The sequence below is a fragment of the Myxocyprinus asiaticus genome, chromosome 34 (assembly GCF_019703515.2).
Source record: "Myxocyprinus asiaticus isolate MX2 ecotype Aquarium Trade chromosome 34, UBuf_Myxa_2, whole genome shotgun sequence".
NCBI classification, from domain to species: Eukaryota; Metazoa; Chordata; class Actinopteri; order Cypriniformes; family Catostomidae; genus Myxocyprinus; species Myxocyprinus asiaticus.
Genome location: NC_059377.1, coordinates 24,288,770 through 24,310,810, shown reverse-complemented (window position 1 = coordinate 24,310,810; position 22,041 = coordinate 24,288,770). Strand labels below are relative to the sequence as shown.

The window sequence follows — 22,041 nt, the reverse complement described above, 5'->3', positions numbered from 1 at the left end:
TTGTGTGGCATTTTATTTGGCCATGTATACACTAAAAAGTTTTTCAATTGACAACTGCATTTAAATACGGAGTGAATCCGTTAAATTATCAATCCACGTGTGTACAGAATACACAAGTTACTCCAGAAATTGCGATGATGTATTTGCAACTCATGGGTCTAAACATGAAACATGGATGCCAACAGTTTAACCCATTTCGTGTTAGCTATTTATTTTTTTTATTTTTTCTATTAACATTTTTATTGATTCAAACAAACAGGATTACACAAACAGAGCATACACACACTGAATCAATTTATAAAATTATATGTCCCTTCCCCTGAACACCCCCACCCACCCCACCCCGCTACACACAACCAGTGGTCCGACACAAAATTAAAATAACCACACATATATATACAGAAAAAATAAAATAAAAAACATTTAAAAGGAAACACTTAAGAATAAATATATATATAAAAAACAATCCAAACCAAACAAAATGTCTCTCTCCACAGCCCGTCACCGAGCAACCCCCAAAAAGGCCAAAAACCTGCCCCATTTCTTATCATATGCAGCCGAATTGCCAAGCCGTCTATATGACATCTCTTCAAACGACGCTACCATGCCCAATTCGGTGCACCGTTCATAAAAATAGGGAGCGCCTGTCGACTTCCATCCCCTCACAATTATCTGTCTCCCGATCATCACGCCGGTGAGGACCCACCTCTTTACATACCCATCAGCTATATCCATAACTGCCCCTTCGCCCAAGACAAAGTCTGGGACAAAACAGAACCTGAGTGCCCAGTACCTCGGAAACAAAATTCTGGACTCTCAACCAAAACTCTTGAATCTTCGAACAAGACCAGAAGGCATGTAATAAATCTCCATCCTCCAACTGGCAACGCCAACAGCTGGGTGTGTCTTTTAAACCCAGCCTATACAATCTAGAGGGGATCCAATATAATCGATGCAAAATCTTAAACTGCATCAGACGGACCCTTGCATCTCTAGATGTAGACTTTATGTTTTTAAGAATCCTATTCCACACTCCCTCCTCCAATACCAAGTTCAAATCTTTCTCCCACAATCTCTTGAGAGAAGTCAAAGTTCTGTCCCCAAGACTCTGAATTAACAGGGAGTAATACACTGATCCCTCATGACCTTTTCCAAAAGCAGAAATCATCTCTCCTAGAGTATCTGCTGCTTTAGGGGGGTGTATGCTACTCCCAAAAATAGTACAGAGCAAGTGGCGTAACTGAAGATACCTAAAAAACTGAGATCTGGGGATCCCAAAATATTGAACCAAATTTTCAAAGGATCTCATCACACCACTCTCATAAAGATCACTGAGTGTATTAACCCCCCTCGCAATCCACTCTGACCAACAAAAAGGGGACTTATTAATGCATAGTTTGGGGTTTAGCCATAGGCTCGAGGCAACATTTAGATAATTATCAGAGTTAAACACTCTGGACACTTTTGTCCATACTGAGTGCAAATGTGAAATGATGGGGTGTGATTTAAATTCTCTGGTTAGTTTGATGGAAAAGCTTTGCAATGGCAAAATAGGGGCAAGCAGTTCTTGTTCAGTGCAGAAGCAGGGAGGGGCTTTTTCAGGTGGAAGCGACCAATGAGCCAAATGTCTGAGACCGAATGCATAATAATAAAACAGAATCTTGGGTAGGCCTAGCCCACCTTTGTCCATCGGCCAATGTAATTTATTGAAGTGTAATCTGGGACGTTTACCATTCCAAATTAAGGACTTCGCTATGTTATCAAATTGCTTGAAATAAGAGAGGGGGACATCTACCGGGAGAGATTGTAGCAGGTAGTTAAATTTTGGAATACAGTTCATTTTAATAACATTAACCTTCCCAATCATTGATAAATGTAATGAAGCCCACCTGCCCACATCGCTTGAAAATCTTATTATTAAAGGGTCAAAATTAACACCAACTAAATCAGACAAATTTGCTGAAAATCATCCTCCTTTCTTATCGCGGCTGCAAATGGTTCCAGGGCAAGACAGAACAATAAAGGGGAAAGAGGGCAGCCGTGCCCTTATCCAGAGTAAAATAATCTGAAATTAATCCATTTATTTGTACCACTGCTTCAGGGTGTCTATAAAGTAACTTAATCCAAACAATAAATGTACTCCCAAATCCATACATTTCCAAAATCTTAAAAAGATAATCCCATTCTACCATATCAAATGCCTTTTCGGCGTCAAGTGAGATGGCAGCGACCGAGATCATTCACCACTGACCACATGATATTGATGAGACGCCCGATTTTATCAGAAGAGCTATGGCCCCGAATAAATCCCACCTGATCTATATGTATAAGAGAAGTCATAACCTTACTTAATCGGTTAGCCAAAATCTTTGACAATATTTTTACATCTAGTTGGATCAGGGAGATTGGACGGTAACTTTTACACTCACTTGGATCTTTGTCCTTTTTAAGAATCAGACTGATCCGGGCTTGTGTCATGGTTGGAGGAAGTTTTCCATTCTTTAATGATTCAGTATAAACTTCTAACAAAAGCGGAGCCAGTTCTGTAGCATAAGATCTAAAAATTCTGCGGCAAAACCATCTGTCCCCGGAGCCTTGCCAGTAGGTAGGGACTTAATTACCTCGTCAAGCTCCTCCAAGGTTATCTCAGAATCAAGAGAGTTTTTTTGCTCAATCGTCAGTTTAGGAAGATCTAATGGTTCAGAATCAGAATCAGAATGAGCTTTATTGCCAAGTATGCTTACACATACAAGGAATTTGTCTTGGTGACAGGAGCTTCCAGTGTACAACCATACAAAAACAATACAAAAACAGCATCAAGACATAGATGATAATAAAAAATAAAAAATAATTATACACATACATACAGACACACACATACATACATACACACATACCACAAAGTTTCTAATATCTTCATCAATAGATGAAGACGTGGAACTATAAAGATCAAGATAGAACTCTTTAAAGGCATTATTAATATCAATGGCTGAGGTAAAAATTTCACCACCAGCAGATTTCACTGAGGGACAGATAGAAAGATACTCTCTCTGCTGTATATATCTAGCCAAAAGCTTCCCTGCTTTGTCACCTGACTCAAAGTATGACTGTCTAGCCCTGAATAACCAAAACTCCACTTACCACGACAAAATAGTATTATATCTATATTTCAATTGGGTCAATTCTCTGAGGCCATCAGCTGACATACAGCACTTCAGCTCTGCCTCTGCACTTTTAATATTTCCTTCCAACTCCACGAGTTCTCGTGCTTTGGATTTTTTGATGAATGAGGCATACTGTATGATCTGGCCCCTAAGAACCGCCTTAAGTGCCTCCCAAGCCACACCCACAGAGGATACTGAGGACCAGTTGGTCTCCATATTAACATTGATTTCAGTCTTTAACATTTGTTTGAAATCAGGATTTTGCAAAAGGGACACATTAAGGCGCCAACTATATGATTTCTTTTTCTCTATATGTGGCATCACCTCTAAACTCACCAGGGCGTTATCCGAGACTAAAATGTTTCCAATTGAGCAATCCACAACAGATGAAATGAGGGATTTGGATATCAAAAAAAAAATCTATTCTAGAATAAATCTTATGGACTGATGAAAAAAAATGTATAGTCCATACCAGATGGGTTCAAAAGTCTCCAAATATCCATAAGACCAAGATTTTTACACATCATGTGAAGCGTCAGTGTTGCTCTAGGCGGTATACACACTTTTGCTTCACTGTGATCAAGGACTGAGTCCATCAAAAGATTAAAGTCTCCTCCCAATATTATATCATGAGGGGTGCCAGCGGTTTGCAGCATCCCTTCAAGATCTATAAAAAAGCCCTGATCATCAGCGTTAGGTGCGTAAATATTAGCCAAAATCAACCTTTGCCCCTGAATTTCAGCAAAAACAATAATGACTCTCCCTAATTTATCTTTAGTCTGTTTGAGACATTTGAATTGTAAATGTTTATTTACCAATATAATGACTCCCTTACACTTACTTGAGCCAGCACTAAAAAAAAAACATGTCCACCCCATATCTTCCCAAATTTTTCAGCTTCCTGCGGGGAGAGATGTGTTTCTTGAAGAAACACTATATCATATTTCTTACATTTAAGAAAAGTAATAACCTTCCTTCTTTTTATGGTGTGCCCCAACCCATTTACATTCCATGTGGAGAGAGATGGTACACTCATATTAACATCTGACATTTTGATATAGTAGAAAAAATAAATTGTGTGTCAAAAACAAAATTATACAGACCACATTCCCCATTAGTGAAACAATCAAACCCCGAACTTCCCCCTGAACAAAACAAACAGAAAAAAGAAAAATGTGCGCATTAACCCCACGCACGAAAGCACCAACCGGCGACAATCCCTCTAAACTCAAAAGGTCCATGAATGCCCACGAGCCCCCACGACAACTTTGCCATCAGTTTGCACAATTTTGCCTCACAAATTTGTGAGGCAAAATTACATAACAGAAAATACTTTGTCAAATAAACACAGCCAAAAGGAAGAATGAACACAAAGAATGTGTAGATTCATTCACAGAACTGTCTCAAAGGTGTGATCTTCCACAAAACAAATTCCAGCTGATATAAAATGTTCAGATATGTTCAGTGAGCTGGCTGTTATGAGTTCAATGGATGACATAGTCATTCCAGTGTTCCGTAAAAATACTCAACAAAACAAACTACAGCCAGCAGGAGGAATAAGCACGAAGAACGAACAGATTAATCCACAGCTGTTCCAAAGGAGTGTTATTCAATGGAACAAGCTCCAGCCGCTAGGCGGAGCCAACGCAAAAAGAAAAAAGAAGCCAAAATGACGCCCAGCTTCCTCAAGAGTAAGTACAGCGAGTCGACCCACTCACATGAGAAACACCCAATGTTTTACTCACCCATTGATTCAATAAAGACATTGCCTGATTGGGACATGTAAATACTTTGCGACCGTCCTTCGTTTCTATTCTCAGTTTGGCCAGAAACATCAGAGCAAAAGTGATTTTTCGCCGATGTAAGAGTTTCTTACATTCCTTGAACCGATCGCATTTCTCTCGTCGAACTCGCAAAGTCCGGGAACAAGAAAATATTATGGTTCTTCCAAGAAAGCTTCCCTTTGCTCCTCGCCTGGCGCAACACAAGATCTTTATCGGATGATCTCAGAAATCTGGCCAGAATCGATCGGGGCCTATCTCCCTCAGCAAATTTGTGAGCTGGGACTCTGTGAGCTCACTCAATTTCCAGCTTGTGGTCTGTTATTTTGAGCAGACTCAGGAAAAACTTGTTTAGGAATTTCACCATATCTCTGCCCACCTCATGCTCAGGAATTCCAAAAATTTGAACGTTATTCCTGCAGCTTCTATTCTCTAGATCTTCAAGCTTTTCAAGGAGATGTTCCAAATCAACTTTGGTCACGGGCGGATTAGCGGTTAATTCCCTCTCCGAAGATTAAAAAAAAAATCGATTCGTCTCTCAACATCAGTCACTTTTGTAACTAGTTCAGAGAATTTTATTTCCATCGCCGTAATTGATCGACATATTACAGCGAGATCCTCCAAGTCAGCAAGAATCTTTGTCAACATCACCGACATGCGATTCCTTCTCCCGCCGCGCCATCCAAATCGAGTCCCCGGTCTGTAGGCCTGTCGGGGCTTTCATCCTGAACACGTAAGTGTCTTTTAATGTCTCCAGAGCCCGAGGATTTTGACTTCTTTGCCATGTTTTGCATCAAAGAGCAAATGTGTAACTGGGTGTATCAAAATTCACCAGATTATAACATGAAAATAATAAAAAATTTAGCAAAGTGTGCAGAGCTCGTCGCTCACACGTCTGCCTCTTGCATGGCATCATGTGACCCCTAGTGTTAGCTATTTTTGACCAAAATAACATTAGCTACTTTAGACGTATTAGGCTATGTTCACAAAGGCAGAAAAAAAAATCTGACTCAAATCAGTATAGGTTTTTACAGTCTGTCTCTGAACAGGACAAAAACACATACAATCTGATTTTTACAAGCCTGATCCAAACCACATTTGTAGGTGGTTTGAAATCCGATTACAATCAGATTTTTGCTAATGAGTCTCAGTCTGAACAGTCAAATCAGATTTCATGTGGGTTTTTTTTGTTGTCATTTCTTGTGTGCGATGGGTTGTTACGTCAGGTTTTGCGATGAGAAGACCTACAATAAGTTCCAAACGGCATAAATGATGCCTTCGCAGGGCACTTCGGATGGGAAAACAATAATGATGGCTATGCTGTAGGATCGTTTCAAACCTAATTTTCAATAAGAATTACTTAAAGTGTGTTAAATATGACCGTTTTACTACACCTTTAAGCCCTCAAAAAATGTCACAGTGGAAGGTAAAGTCTTAGGGAAACAGGGCATAGGAATGATAACTTCTGAATGGAATGCACCCATATGTCATATAAATGTTACAGGACAGCCAAAGCAGTGCAAACCTCTTTTACAGTGGCTTTTCCTACCCAAAGAGATTTGCTAAGGTGCGGTAACCCACACTGGTTGTGAGCCACCACAACGCAATAAGGTATTGAATGTTTCACGCGAATACCGGACACTTTGCATTTTGTGCACTTAGATACAGGACAGCAATCCCCTTTTAAGTGTCTCGCTGTCTGACCTCTTCTTCAATATGGGCTATTTTACTGCCCGCTAAAATACAGGACAATGGAACGTCGCAATTTTGGCCAAATTCCGGGGCGTCACAGCTTAAATGGGACAGTTGTCAACCCTAGCAGCAACAAACATTGAATATACTCCCAGGAAACACACAAACTGATAAAATGCATAGAATTAATGCACTGTAAGTCGCTTTGGATAAAAGCATCTGCCAAATGCATAAATGTAAATGTAAATATGCCACCTCTCCTGTTTTTTAAGCCATTATCTGTGACGAATGTGTTCATATTTGGATACTGGCCACATGAAAACATCTATTGCTAAACTCTCACACATGGTGAACATACACAAGTTTGCTAGTTACAATGACTGCTAATGTGGATGTGCTAGCAAAAGCGACTCCAGTCTGAACAGAAACAAATCAGATTTGGCCACATATAACTTGCTCTTTGAACAAAATCTGATTTTCCTTGAAGTGTGAACAAAGACTTTATGTCCAGCAAAATATAATAAACCCGCCGTCGAACAGAGGTGCAGTGTTGTGTTAATTCTAAAAAGCATGCTCATTCTGGACGGTAATGTATGGGTTACCCCAAGACCACAGGGATTTAGGGAACAACTATGATGGAGAAAGATAGATCTCAAATTTTTTGCTTGCAGAATGCAGTTGTCACTCCTGTAAATATCTGAACTCTTGTGCATACAAAATGGGATTAAGCACACAGGAGAGTAGTGTTGCATAGTATATTGGTCCCATGATACTACCGCGTAACTTAAGTTTCAAAATGCCAGCGGTACCTATAGTGTTTTTCAAATGGTAGTGCCGTATTTACGGCAATACAGTAATTACATTATTTGTACTGTAGTAATATTCCCAGATTGTGGTATTCGGCTGAACTCTGTTGTGGAACGACTTTGGCAGTTCAGACTCTGCCTCACCACGGTATTGTTCAAACAAGACACTATACGGAGTGCAACAGGATGGAATAGAATGTGGGGATGTCAAGAGTGTCAATTGGATTTAGCTGCAGTGTGTATTTGGCCTCTTTGTAAAAAATTTTGATCCTCTATTAGCTATGGCACAAACGTGTGCAACCCCGTTACTCACCACAGAAGTAAGAGCCATCTGAAAGCTATAGATCCGTGCCAGACCAAAATCAGCCAGTTTGATCTGTCCTCCACTGGTGACTAGAATGTTTTGAGGCTTGAGATCTCGATGAACCACACGGTGAGAGTGGAGGAAATCCAGACCCTGCAGCAGCTGGTACATCATATCCTGCCAAGACAAGACCAGAAGACCTTAGCCATTCCAAATACATAAGCCCAAAATACATTTAATAACTTAAAGTGAACAAAACAGATGCAATAGTATTGATATCAAGAAGACCGATTAAGACAAACTATGAGGAACAGCTAACATACAGTATATTTGCATGGTTGACCAGTAATTAGAGATCCAGTTGCTTGGGCAGGGGAAAAAAAGTGAGCCTGTCCCTTTAAAGCTGAAGCAGGACAGATGTTGATAACCAACATAATGGCAGAGCAGGAAATATATGTTGCCGTAAGGCTCCATTCCTGTAGACCTCCACTTCCCTGCAGCTGTCCCAGGATCACTGCTAATTGTGAATCGACTTGCTCAGTGTATGGGCCAAGATAAAATCGTCCCATGATTCTTCTAATTCAAAAAAGAAAAGGAGAGGATGGGGAAAAAAAGAGAGGACGGGCAGAGAATGGCCTAAATACCATTTCCTTTGGTAGAAACTATACAGATACACAGGAGAATGACTGCAGCTGTGCTGGGATCTAGGGATGGGAATCAGTAGGAACCTGGAAATACAATATTATATTGACATATGGGTTGTGATATGATTATTTTGTGAGTCTTTATTTTTTGTGTATTGTGATTCAATGTTGTAATACATTGTGACCTTTTACTCAATTGTTTCTCATTCATCTTCACTGGACTTTGGGCAACAAGTGCTTACCTTCCTGCTTTACATCTTTGTAAACCATAGAAGAGGCATTGAGCATAGGCACATTAGTGTCAGTTAAAATAAATCACGTAAAGGAATAGCGTACTTTGGTGTCAGTGGGCTCGCAATTACTCAAAATCCCTTGCAACCTAGCTGTACGGAGGATTTGTTCAGACATCCTTACAACTTAACAGTTATAGACTATTCATCCAAAATGCTAACTCAGAACAAGCTTGTTCCATGCAAGCATTTTGAATGAATAGAAATAACTGAGTGTTTATGTGTCTGTAAGAGTGCTCACACACTTGCTCTTAATGGTGGTCCATCTCTTTTAATCCCAACAATATCAATGAGAATAATGTAACTACAAATATTGATTCTTGATGTTAGAATATCAATATGGTATTGTTAGGTAAAATATCGCAATTCTCTGAAATATTGACCCCCCCCCAAAATAGGGGGCTAACACAAACACGCGGTGATAAAATGAAGTTAAGAGTGGGTGCAGAGCGAGAAGCATTTGCTCCCAGTTGCTGCTCGACTCGTTCCAAAGCAGAGGTATCAAGCGGTGGCAGCCTACCCCTGAGAAACCTGCTGCCAAGGCCTCACAAGTGACATGGATCTGAGCCCACAGCACTGTTCATTCCCCAACCAGCTGGTGAGTGATTAAACCACTTAAAAAAAATGGGGCGCACACTCAAGCAGAAATCTGCAAATGGCACAAGTCAGACCAGGCGAGGGGAAGGGGATGGAGGTCCTCACAATATGCCCACTAGAGGCCCACACTAGGGAACGCGTGTGTTTTAGATGAGGCCTGTTTGCCTGGTAGCCAGCATAAACAAGTGCCCTTTCTGAATACCATTCCAGCAATGACCTCCCAGACAAGCCGTGGAACAAGCAGTTATTCTGGGTCTTGGTGTAAAGTGGCCCACGGTTGGCACACTTTTTCTCAAGTGAAAAGAAAAGGTACACAACCACCTAAGCATGACCTAAGGGTAATCACACATATGTCACCCACTCCTCCCTTACTCCAAACACATATTAGGTATCTTTTGTACCTTTTATATATGTGTTATGTATATAATTATCAGGGCCAAACAGAGTCTGCATAGACTTCTGCACTGACTGTGGGGGACAAAATCTTTGGAATAGATTTAAGTATGGCAAAACAGAGCTGAGAGAACTATAATTTTAATGATAGCTGAAAGCCTCATTAAATATGCAAGGAACAAGGTTCATGTAGAATTTTTGTGAATACAGGACATTCGAATTCTGTGGAATTCTTTGAAATTCTGAAGAATTCTGCGGTTGCAGATTCCATTCACACCTACAGATGATTAATGGCTGGTATTTAAAGGGTTATTATGCTTGAAATGTTTCAGTTTACTCTACAAAGAATGTTAGTTCAGTGGAAATCAACCTTGACATACCAGTCACACAATCTTTAATTGAAATCTCTAATCTGAATCTCCAAACCCGACATGTGGAATCTGAATTAATTTTAAAAGACGCTTCTTTGTTGGAACATGCTATTCGTAAAACAGGACCACCAAAATTTACTATTAAAACATTAATGCCTCAAATTAAACCAACAATACCAACCAGAAATAACCAGGCTTCGCTGAGAGGCATTCAGGCTCTAAACAAAGGAAAGATTTGATAGCACCTGTCCTAAAGTACCTCTTCTTGGAAAAGGAGGAAATAAAGCCGAGGAGGAAAGAGTGTAAGAAAAAAGCTCCCTAAAAACAGCAGTCAAATCCGAGCTTCCAGAAGGCACCCCCCTTTCTCATGCTAATTCATGAGAGGCAGCCATATTGTTTATTGTACCCAGGCACAATGCAGGACATCTGCCAGTTAGCGTTAGTGTAATTCCTTCCCCATGCTTCATTAGGCTCTCCTTTATGGACCAGAGACAGGACTCAGGAAGGCGCGGGGCCGGAGAGCCTAGCCGCACTCCCCAACACAGGGCCAGCCGCTTGATCTCCTTCCAGCTCATTTGATTCCCGGGGCCTCTCTCATCAATTAGCATGTGGTGGGTCTGAAATGGGGCAGGAGTGGGCAGTATGGGGGCTGGAATGGGGTGGAGGCTGGGACCTCTGCAATCTGGTGTCCTTAGGAGGGTGGTGAATGAGCTAGTTGGGCATCTTTGGGAGGACCGCACAGAGTCCACAATCTACATCTGATGTCTGTTATCTGGTTTCCCAAAGGGAATTGCAGTCTGTGTGGCCTGACAAAATGAAAACTCACTAATGCATATTCAAGTGTTCTTCGGTTGCACATACAGACATATTCTGACTCAAAAAGACTATATTGTGTATTGAATAAATTAATTAGAAATGACTATCAAAGTTGAAGTGTGTTATTTCTGCGCCTCTAGCATCACCAAATGGATTTGCAGATTCCAGAAAACTCACCCGTCCTCCATTGGTTGAACAAACAGATTGTCCCACCCCAAACTCACACCATTGGTTGAGCTGCGTTGCTATGTCCGGCTCAACGAGCCGTTCAAACAAACGGTTCGTTTTAATAGCACAACAGAGCCACAGTGTTACACTTTTAAGTAATATTAACCTACAGATGGCTTACTTATGATTGACTCTGCATTTTAAGATTTTTAACTTTTAAAAAAATGACATCAGCTTTAAATATATATTTTTTAATCTTTGTCATCTATTTTTGTTCATTTGTGACCTGATCCTAATTATCTGTCAATTTTTTTACCTGATCATAATGATAAGGAAAAGAAAATTTGTCTTTTATTTATAACTCAAAAAACTTGTCTGATTAGATCAAACAAACAGTCACTGGAATGAATGCACAGACACCACATATTAAATCTCAAATGAAAACCAAAGACTCCAACCTCTCTATACACAATCCTTACTAATACTTTTAGGTGTCACTTTTTTTACTTTTAAAAATGTTTCTTTGCCACTGTTTCCATTTCCATTTTTCTTTATCATCCATATTCACTGATTGGTGACTTGATCCTAAGGTTTCCCCATATTTTAATGAAAGAAAAAGAAAATGAGATGCTTTTATTTATAACTCCAAAGATTATGTCTGATTAGGTCAGTTACTGAGATGAATGCAGAGAAACCACTTATTTATTTCTAACATGCAAACCAAAGACTCCAACCAAGACTGCGTTGTTCAAAAGTCCCTCTCGATACACAATCCTTACTGATATTCAAAACTTGCAAAGGAACCCCCCTAGGTGTCACTTTTTTAACTTTTGAAAACTTTTCTTAGCTTCTGTTTCAATTTCAATTTGGCACAACTGACAAAGAGAGAGATATTATTCATTCCAACATTCAATGTAAGATGTCCTAGGGGGAGAGGTAGCTAAATATGATGAATGGATTTGTAAGACTAGCATGTGGGAAATAATCAAAATAGATTACCTGGAGAGTAGATGATCAGGACAAAAAAAAATCCAACATTTCCGCTCAAACCTTTTCGGATAGACGTAAAAGGACAAGAGTCAGCCTGCAGGATTATTTCTAGACTAATGAAAATGATATCTGGACTGAATGACTTATTAACCATTAAGGAAGAAAAGCCCTTGCAGTTCACAGGTTTATTCTGTACAGGCAAGCCACTGAGAGGGAAGCCACTACACACACACACACACACTGAAACAACATTCTTTTGGCCAATCTTTGGTGAAAGCCAAAGCTGAATGAAAATAGAGGCACACAAGCACCAAGCCCTTTAATTAGAAGCCCATCCACCACATGCACTGCCCATCAAAAGGACAAGACTCTGTGATCTGAGGGAGTTCTATCCTTCATCTGCCTGCTTAGAAGGCCAAACCACTCATTTTTTGCTCATGGGCCTTAAAGTACAAATAAAATCTCGCTTTATTTTTATCTTTTTAAACAGTCGTTTGAAGAGGAACTGGAGCATAGAAAAACAATATTTGGATAGATGCTCATTTAAAGCACAAAATATAACGTTTACCTTTTTCAAACGTTAATTAATGCAAGTTTTGATTTTTAAAGGTTGCACTCGGTTTGTAATGGGTGTTCTTTTATTTAATTATATTTTAAACCCATTTTACTTCCATTATCTGGCCTATTTCCAAGTGAATTAGCATATTTTATTAGAAAAATTTAGGGTAGGACTTAGGTTTTATCAATCGTAAATTGATTGCATACTGAAAAGTGGGCATTACATACCGGAGCAAGTATTACACTTTGATCAATTTTGCGGTCATATCTAATATGTACATATACATATCTTATCTAAATGCATGAGGTTACAGTTTCTTTAAATAATCAAAATTGCTAGGGGCCTGGGTAGCTCAGCAAGTAAAGACGCTGACTGCCACACCTGGAGTCGCAAGTTCGAATCCAGAGTGTGCTGAGTGAATCCAGTCAGGCTTCCTAAGCAACCAATTGGCCCGGTTGCTAGGGTGGGTAGAGTCACGTTGGGTTAACCTCCTCGTGGTCGCAATAATGTGGTTCTCGCTCTCGGTGGGGCACGTGGTGAGTTGTGAGTGGATGCTGCGGAGAATAGCGTGCGCCTCCACACACGCTAAGTCTCCGTGGTAACGCACTCATCAAGCCACGTTATAAGATGCGTGGATTGATGGTCTCAGACGCAGAGGCAACTGAAATTCGTCCACTGCCACCCAGACTGAGGTGAGTTACTATGCCACCACAAGGACCTAAAGTGCATTGGGAATTGGGCATGCCAAATTGGGGAGAAAAGGGGAGAAAATCCACACACACACACAAAAAAAAAATCTAAATTGCTGGTAAATACTGAGATGAATGCAGTGGTATGAAGATACCTTTATAGTTTCAGGTGGCACTCCTGGATCAGGTGCTTTCTCCAAGTATGTGGTTAAATCTTGGTCCACATGTTCAAAGACCAAAGTTAGTTTGGTTTCCCGGTCAGACCTGGAAACTGTGCATACGTCAAACAATCTAGATGAAAGAAAGGCATAATCAGTAAATTCAGCTTGAACCCCTCAACTTCTTGACTGCTTGAGAGCCTCTATATGTTCTAGTAAAATCTGACCATTCAGTTCTAAGAGTGGGATGCTTCTTTCCACGATCTTTCCTTGTTTGACCCAAAACATATTTTACTCTTCTGATAATGTAACACTGATGTACCAAACATTTCTACATTAATATATGAAAGAAGTTTGACTCTTCAGTAGACCCTCCTCATTGACCCTTAGGAACAACATAAAGAATCAATTTAATTTTAAAGTAATCCTTTGATGCCATACTTGACCATTTCTATCATCTGGACCCAAGTAACTTTGTCTCAAACCAACAAGCCAATTTTATGATATGATACACCTGCACGAAAGAGTTTAACAAAACCTACCTTCTGAACAAAGTCAAGTTAGAGCCACTGCCCCAGCACCAATGAGATACAGGCATGATGTTTCATGATAACTGAAGATCTCTCATTATAGCAACAACTGAATGTTGGAGGGCCAAAGCCCACTGTTTACTACCCATTCTGCAAGGACAAAGATGCATAACACATAAGCACATTTGTGCCTTTTATTCCATCACAAAATAAGATAAAATGGGAGGAGCTGTCTAATTGTTAGATGTCTCTTGCAAAGATAATTATCCTTGATGTTCAGTTGAAGTCAAAGACAGGTATCCCTAGTCTGTGATGATAATCTTTCATAGTAGTGTTATCTGATCCCATGACATCATAAACAGAATTTCTCAGGAAGCGCTTCCCCTGGAATCCAGATTGTGCTTCCACAATGAAGCCTCTTAACAAACAAAACACATGGCATGAATAATATACTCATTATAAGAGGTTAAGAGGTTGCTGACCCTATTGGATTCTCAGGCCCCACATCCCTTAACAGCACAGCACTGAGACTCCATTTAGTGTTCCATTCAGAGCTATTTACTTTTCTGCCTTTTTCTCTATGAAAATATCTCTTCTGCAGATAAAATCCCAGATATATGCACTCACAAACATATGGTCAAACAATAGTGATTCAAATCCATTTGCATCCATGGACAAATTACGAAACAATTTGCAATTGCAATCCAGACCTTGTCTGGACTAGTCATGAAAAAATTAAGTGTACATGTTCTACAGCTTTTTAGTGCACAGTGCTCCATTTCTCACACTGCAAATGGCAAGGTTAGGCCTTGAGCAAGGCCAGCCATTGACACGAGTCCTGTCATCAATTGAATGAACTAGATAAGCTCTTAAAACTGAGCCATCAATCCATTAGCTGCAAGAACGAAAATGATCTAACAACAAGATTTTCCACCTACCCAGGGGAGTCATTTTAACATATGTTACCAAGCTAAAAATATCAATTGACACTGCACAAACAATACAAGATGACCTTGATGGTAGACACTAAGGATGCAACTAACTATTATTTTGATAATCGATTAATCTAATGATTATTAGAACGATTATTTGACTTTTCCTATTGTTATCAAGTGTTTTTGTCTTCTTTTCCATTTAAAATTGTCTAAAAATCCTTAAAACAAGATATATTTACTTGAGAAGCAACATATAAGACATTTAGACTTGCTTTAAGAGAATGTATCTTAAATATAAGTGTATTTTTTCACTTGGTTATACTTCTGCGACTGCAGTAAAGACATAGAAGCGGCGATGACTGCACAGAGAAATGCCAGTTTTGGAGTTTGTAGTTATTTACATGAACTGCTTCCATATTATTTGAACTTTAATAAAGCTATAATGCATTAAATATCACTGTATTAAAGATGTAACTCTGGGGTGTTTCCTTTAAAGATGCTCAACAGGTATGTTTTGTTTCAGCGGAGCGGCAGATCTGGCTCCGCTTATTCCACAACGAGAGTGCTTCTGTATTTAGTTATTTTGTATTTTTGCATTATAATTACCTCATACTTTGCAAGCTACATCACCTGAAGCTGTTTGGAAAGTTTAGAGTACATCTGGACTGTGAGCTGTGTTTTCTTCCTCGCCTAAGTCAGGCGTGAGCTGCCGTGCTCCTCTTACGCAGCATTATTAGTTTCAAATGATCTCATGTTACGTTAAATGAGATCAAACAACTATTCGACAACGAAAATTTTTATCAGCAATTTTTTTTATTGTCGACGTTGTCGATAACATCGACTAATCGTTTCAGCCCTAGTAGACACAGACAATGAGGAATTTAAATGCATCTATTTAGCTGAAAAGATGACCAACTATTCTGATATTTGCACATCAATGGTTTGACATCTGCACATAAAGGTCAACAATCATTCTTGTTTCAGTTGACCCAGGAAGGTGAATTGTCAGAGAAGTGCATGAGTCAATGGCACCATTTGCATTTGACAATCTAATTATCAACACAATCAGACACGCATGGCTGTTCCTTGGAGACATACTCATCTTCAATGCAAAAAGAGAAGACACTAACATGGTTAACTAGATAATCTTATTAAAGGAATATTCCAGGTTACAAGTTAAGCTCAATAGACAGCATTTGTGGTATGATGCTGATTACCACAAAAAATTATTTAGACATCCTTTTTCTATAAAAAAAAACAAAACAAAAAAAGAAGAAAGAAAAATCAGTGTAACAGTGAGGCACTTACTATGGAAGTGAATGGGGCAAATTTTTGTTTAAAGTGTTTAAAGGCAGATATGTGAAGCTTATAGTTTTGTAAAAGCACTTACAATAATTCTTCTGTTAAAACTCATTATGTGAGCTGTAAAGTTGACATTTTAGTGTTTGTTGACATTATATCGTCATGGCAATGAAGTTGTAAAATTGGCTATAACTTTACACAGAAAAGGTTAGTAAGCAATTTTAATCACACTAAAATCATGTTTACTCACATATTGTTTATGTCTTGTGGCTATACTTTTGAAACAGTGAGTATTTTCACATTTACGGATTGGCCCCATTCACTTCCATTGTAAGTGCCTCACTGTAACCAAGATTTTTGATTTTAAAGAAAAGGAGGGGTAAGTTTGTGATAATCAGCATTGTGCCGCAAATGCTGTCAATTGAGCTTAACTTCTACTGAACCCGGAATATTCCTTTAAAGAGATGCTCAGTTCTTATGTTTATGCTTGAAAAAGATTTGGGCTAACGGTTGACAGATATGTTTTTTTCACTGGCCAATGCTGATATTGACATCCAGACATCAAGGGGGCCGATATAATGCAGATATCTACAAATAGATTTTAAAGATAGCAAATGAGATGCACAAAATAGCTTAAATATGTTTGTGGCAAGGAGGAGGGTGGGGCCGGGCCGTGAGTGTGCATGCCCAGCCCCCAATCGGGCTAATCATCCGAGGAGAGGGATAAAGACGAGCCGCATGCGGCAGTTCGAGAGAGAGAGCCACACGCAGCTGCCGTGTGTGTGTGTTTATGTTTGTGTCTTTTTGTTTAATTTTTCATTAAAATATTACTTTGATGGTTAAAAAAAAAAAAAAAAAGACAAACAAACACACACGGCAGCTGCGTGTGGCTCTCTCTCTCGAACTGCCGCATTCGGATCGTCTTTATCCCTCTCCTCGGCTGATTAGCCCGATTGAGGTCAGGGTGTGCACACTCATGGACCAGCCCCACCCTCCTCGTCACAATGTTGTTTTACATATTTCCTCAAAATTCAATAAAATATTCAAAAACAGAAAAGATTTATTATCCATTGTCATCTCTGTTGGAGACCTCATCACCTCACTTGTTCTGAACATTATTCATTATACCTTCCAAACTGTAGCATCTCGTATTAGTACTTCAGACATATTGCAAATGTATTTATTGTTTATAATTGCACATATTTTTACTTGCACATTGTTACTTTCTTGCACTTCTCAATACCTGGCTGTGAATTTCTCAATTGAGAGGCTTAAATTGTATGTTTTGCTGATAAATTGTGTTTTGACCACTGTCTGTATTGTTTTCATATGCACCAAGAAAAAAATCCTTATATATATATATATATATATATACAGTTGTGCTCAAAAGTTTGCATACCCTGGCAGAAATTGTGAAATTTTGGCATTGATTTTGAAAATATGACTGATCATGCAAAGAAACTGTCTTTTATGTAATGATAGTGATCATATGAAGCCATTTATTATCACATAGTTGTTTGGCTCCTTTCTAAATCATAATGATAACAGAAATCACCCAAATGGCCCTGATCAAAAGTTTACATACCCTTGAATGTTTGTCCTTGTTACAAACACACAAGGTGACACACACAGGCTTAAATGACATTTAAAGTTTAATTTCCCACACCTGTGGCACTGAGTTTGAAGGTAGGCCTTAAAATACATCCAGAGGTACACCTCCTATCAGAAGCTAATTGGCTAATTGTCTAAAGGCATGACATAATTTTCTGTAATTTTCCAAGCTGCTTAAAGGTTAACTTAAACAGTTAACTTAGTGTATGTAAACTTCTGACCCACTGGAATTGTGATATAGTCAATTAAAAGTGAAACAATCTGTCAGTAAACAATTATTGGAAAAATTACTTGTGTCATGCACAAAGTAGATGTCCTAAACGACTTGCCAAAACTATAGTTTGCTAATATGAAATCTGTGGAGTGGTTAAAAAATGAGTTTTTATGACTTCAACATAAGTGAATGTGAAATTCTGACTTCAACTGTATATATACCTAGCGAATAAAGTTCTAAGGTCTAAAGACTTAGCACTTGGTAGATTTTGAAAATGACAAAATGGTAATAATACCACTACTCTTAAAAGGTGCACTCAGTCATTTTTTACCTCATTAACAAAGGTTAAGAAATGAATAATAATTTTAAAACATATGTATAAAATCAGCCAGACTTCAAACACAAAACTAACCTTATAAAATAAGTTTTATTCCACATGGACAGAGTCCCCTCATGTGTGCTGCCATGTTGGGATCACATGACCAGCCAAATTCTACTCGCTTAAAAGTGTTGTAAGCGATTTTTTTCATGGAAAGGGACACAAAAAATGTTCCTACTCCCAGAGAGATATTCATGAAATAAGTGTTGTAAGATATCTCACCTGTCTCTGTGACAGCTCTAGACTCCATAAACAGCAAACAAAAATATGTCCGTGAACTGCGGACAGTGAAGCTTTTGACCTGTCAATCATTTTGCACATTCCCTTAGTGTTGTAGTTGCATCTAATTATTGAGACTTACTGACATTTCTAAGTCATGTTGTTCATAACAGTTGTCAGAGGGCGCTATTTTGCATCTTTTGTTTTTAACAACCGTTTCTGCATGTTGTTGGTATCAATAAAGCTCATTTGGTACCTTTGGAGTACAGGGTTTATGAAAGAGGGGGTGTGGCTAAACTAACGGCTCAGTCTCATGGAAGTAGAATGGCTAAAACCGCTTACAGCAACTTTAATCTCAGTAACTGCCCTGTTATTGGACACTTTCACACTTGGATTAAAATAATCTGTAAATAGTGAGCTTCTACAATGACATGGATAACTGAAAGCTATGGCGTTTGAATAATGCAGCATCCATGCCCCCAGGTGTCAGTAAATCCAATACAACATAAACAAAAAATTACTTAGTGCACCTTTAATTGGCCAAGTGGGCATGATGGAGATGCAGATCATTACAAAATGGCCAAATACTGGCTGACTAATTGGCATAGCCAATATATTGTCTATGACTAATTAGGGCTGATCTTCATTCAGAAATTCACAATTTCTTAGCGCAGTCTTGTATATTTTATAACGAGCACCCCACACTTGAGCTATTTCAATATCTGAGAACTGAGTGGGCCTAATGCTACGTAATGTATGCAAATCCACCTAATATATACATACTACAGTTATCTTCAAATATGTGCCTCAAAATTTTGTAGGGGATCTCCCTTTAACAAGGTTTTATGAGAGCAAAATGCCTTTACAGGAAGTAGATACAACATGAGGAAGCATGTGAAGTTCTCAACCATAAACTAACCAACCCACACTTTGAGTGTGTATGAACTGTAGAAATCCTCGCCCATGCATCACTTATCGGCAAGACCACCATTCCCTGTTTATTACCTGACCACATTGGGATGTTCAAAGGACTCCAACTGCCTCAATACTGCCACCTCGCGGATGGTAGACAGGGGCATTCCCTCTTCTTCGGTCTGCACGCGAACTCTTTTCAGGGCTACAAATCGGCCCCCGTTCTTCAAATCCCGTGCTTTGTACACCTTTCCGTACGCACCTTCGCCGATCTCAGCCACCGGCTCATATTGTTGGGTCAAGCTCTCTTTGTCCATTTTCCTCTCTCAGGCGAGGTACAGCGGGGAATCCCGAAACGTGACAAGCGCGCGGATATTTCACAAAGGCATTATTGGGAGAGCGGCGCTGGCACGTGCACTGCCTGTAGAGCGCGAGCACAAAAGGAAGTAGAGGTAAACACAAATGTGATCAGAGTTAAACCAAAACTTGAATATAAATTAATGATAATAGACGCGAATCGTACACCATAATCACAACCTTCATAATCTCAAGAGTCTAACTTTTGCCGACCTTATAACCATATATAAAGTAAACTGCAGTTAATATATCAACATCTGAAATCCTCAGCAATAAAGCACAATTACTTGTTAACCTTCGAGTCAACACATGCAGGTACGTCTGGTGTAGCTTGTTTCCATTCAGTAAACGATTGTGTTAGGCGCAAATTATGAATCTAACATGCACACACATATATATATATATATATATATATATATAAGAAAACGCTAAATGTGTTTGTAATTACCTATTCTCATGACAAGATTGTCAAAGATTGTCCATTCTCTTCTATGTACCACACGAGCACGTGGCTGTCTACTGATTTCATTGTTTAACTCGGCATATCAATAATCGCTGTAACTAAATTACTTTCGCAGCCTGCATTTGTTTGCACAAATCAAAGTGATTCACTTATGCAGCGTTATCTAAACAACACTCATTTATATTACTCTAATAACCCTTTATCCAATAGGCATGTAAAGCCGCATTTACAAACATACAAATGATAAAAGTAGACACGTTTTGTCAGTATAGTTACCCAGTTTATTATATTCCGCCTGGAGAGTTGCGTCATTCATAAAGTTGCAGAACGCGGCGCTCACTTTCCCAGTGTCTCCACAGACATCACAGCTCTCGCAGTGTCCTTGCAATGGGCCACACAGGTAGTCGGATGGTGCACGGTTTAACCCCCATCTTCCAGCGGTACCACACCACTTCAACGGCAACTCAACGGGCAAAACAAGTGAAAGGGGTCGTTTGATTACTCTCTCAAGAAAGCCGAGTGGATCAAATGTGGCGGATTTTCATCGATCCCCTACAGCCGTCCTTCCCCCTTTATGTTTTTCCCATCTATGCAAGAATATGCAGTGCTTGTGTGTGTCTGTGTGTGTGCTCGGTCTCCTCCTCGCTTTCCCACGCTGGCTGAATGTGCCTTGACCCCCTTCAGAGCAGTTTGACACAGAGCAGGAGCGTTTCCGCATTCCTCGCCGACTACAAAGGCTCACCGCCTCCTCTTGCTTTCTCACTGCCTGCTCGCTTCTTTACCATTCACACTGCTTTTTGTTTTTGTCTCGGTGTCAAAACGGGATCACCGCAGGGGGAAAGAAGTGGGAAGCTGAGAGGTTATTAGATGCATTAGCCCATCCATTGAAAACTTTTTTTTATAAATACTGTATACTGTATAACCATATCAATACCTGAATATCTTGAATCTTGTAGCATTGATATTGTTTAACCTGTGAAAACTGTTAACAACAAAGCATTTGGAATGTAGAGTGATAAGCTCTCGCTCCTGTATCATAATAAAGATCATGTTCAATGTCCTTAGTGGTTTAGTGCCAATGGATGTTTTGTGCTGTGATTTTCTTGTGGCTAGTTTTTAAACAGCTCTATAATTGATCACCTGATCAGTGTTGACATTATTGATCAATAACAGGGAATAAAAACGAATTTTAATTTCAGTTTGTACAGAGCAGAATTTTTTCTTTCCGGATCCGGCGCTCCGCTGCCTCGTTTCCAATTGGTAACGGGTTAAAACGAAATAAAAGAACGGTTAATAACGTTCTTTTTAAAGTGACAGTACTCTGTGCTAAGGTTGGGTCCATTCCAACCGTGCCCGCCCACTTGTTCAGCCGCCTGCGTTCTGGAAGTATTTTTCCCATTCATTTCTTCCATAGACTTTTAATAAAATCCTTCATAAAAGAGTTGTAAGCCATGAACCAATCCAATCAGCTCCGAGGTGAATCACATCACAAACTTGGTTTTGGGGCAGAAAAGAATTTGAAAATCAGACAAAAAGACAAAGGTACAAGACTGTGTACTTACCGTCTTTCATGAAGGCATGGACTATAATCCCATGAAGCATTGCAAAGGATGTCATTGAATAAAAAACGATGGAAATATATACAACTTTTGATTTTAGGTTGTTGATTATAAGTTGGTAACTGGTTAGACCTAGGG

General features: G+C 39.3%; 1 protein-coding gene across 2 annotated transcripts in view; it reads right to left on the bottom strand.

Annotated features, from left to right (window-relative positions):
- Positions 1 to 21,288, bottom strand: part of LOC127425300 (cyclin-dependent kinase 6-like) — a 58,889-nt gene extending 37,601 nt beyond the window's left edge. The window contains exons 1-4 of one of the 2 annotated variants that reach the window (XM_051671108.1): positions 20,621 to 21,288; positions 19,618 to 19,945; positions 13,420 to 13,555; positions 7,757 to 7,924 (exon numbers count right to left, since the gene is read on the bottom strand). In XM_051671108.1, coding sequence (XP_051527068.1) covers positions 7,757 to 7,924; positions 13,420 to 13,555; positions 19,618 to 19,841 — 528 coding nt within the window. In that variant the 5' untranslated portion in view covers positions 19,842 to 19,945; positions 20,621 to 21,288. The other variant, XM_051671109.1, reaches the window with a different exon arrangement.
- Between the last annotated feature and the right edge of the window lie 753 nt (positions 21,289 to 22,041).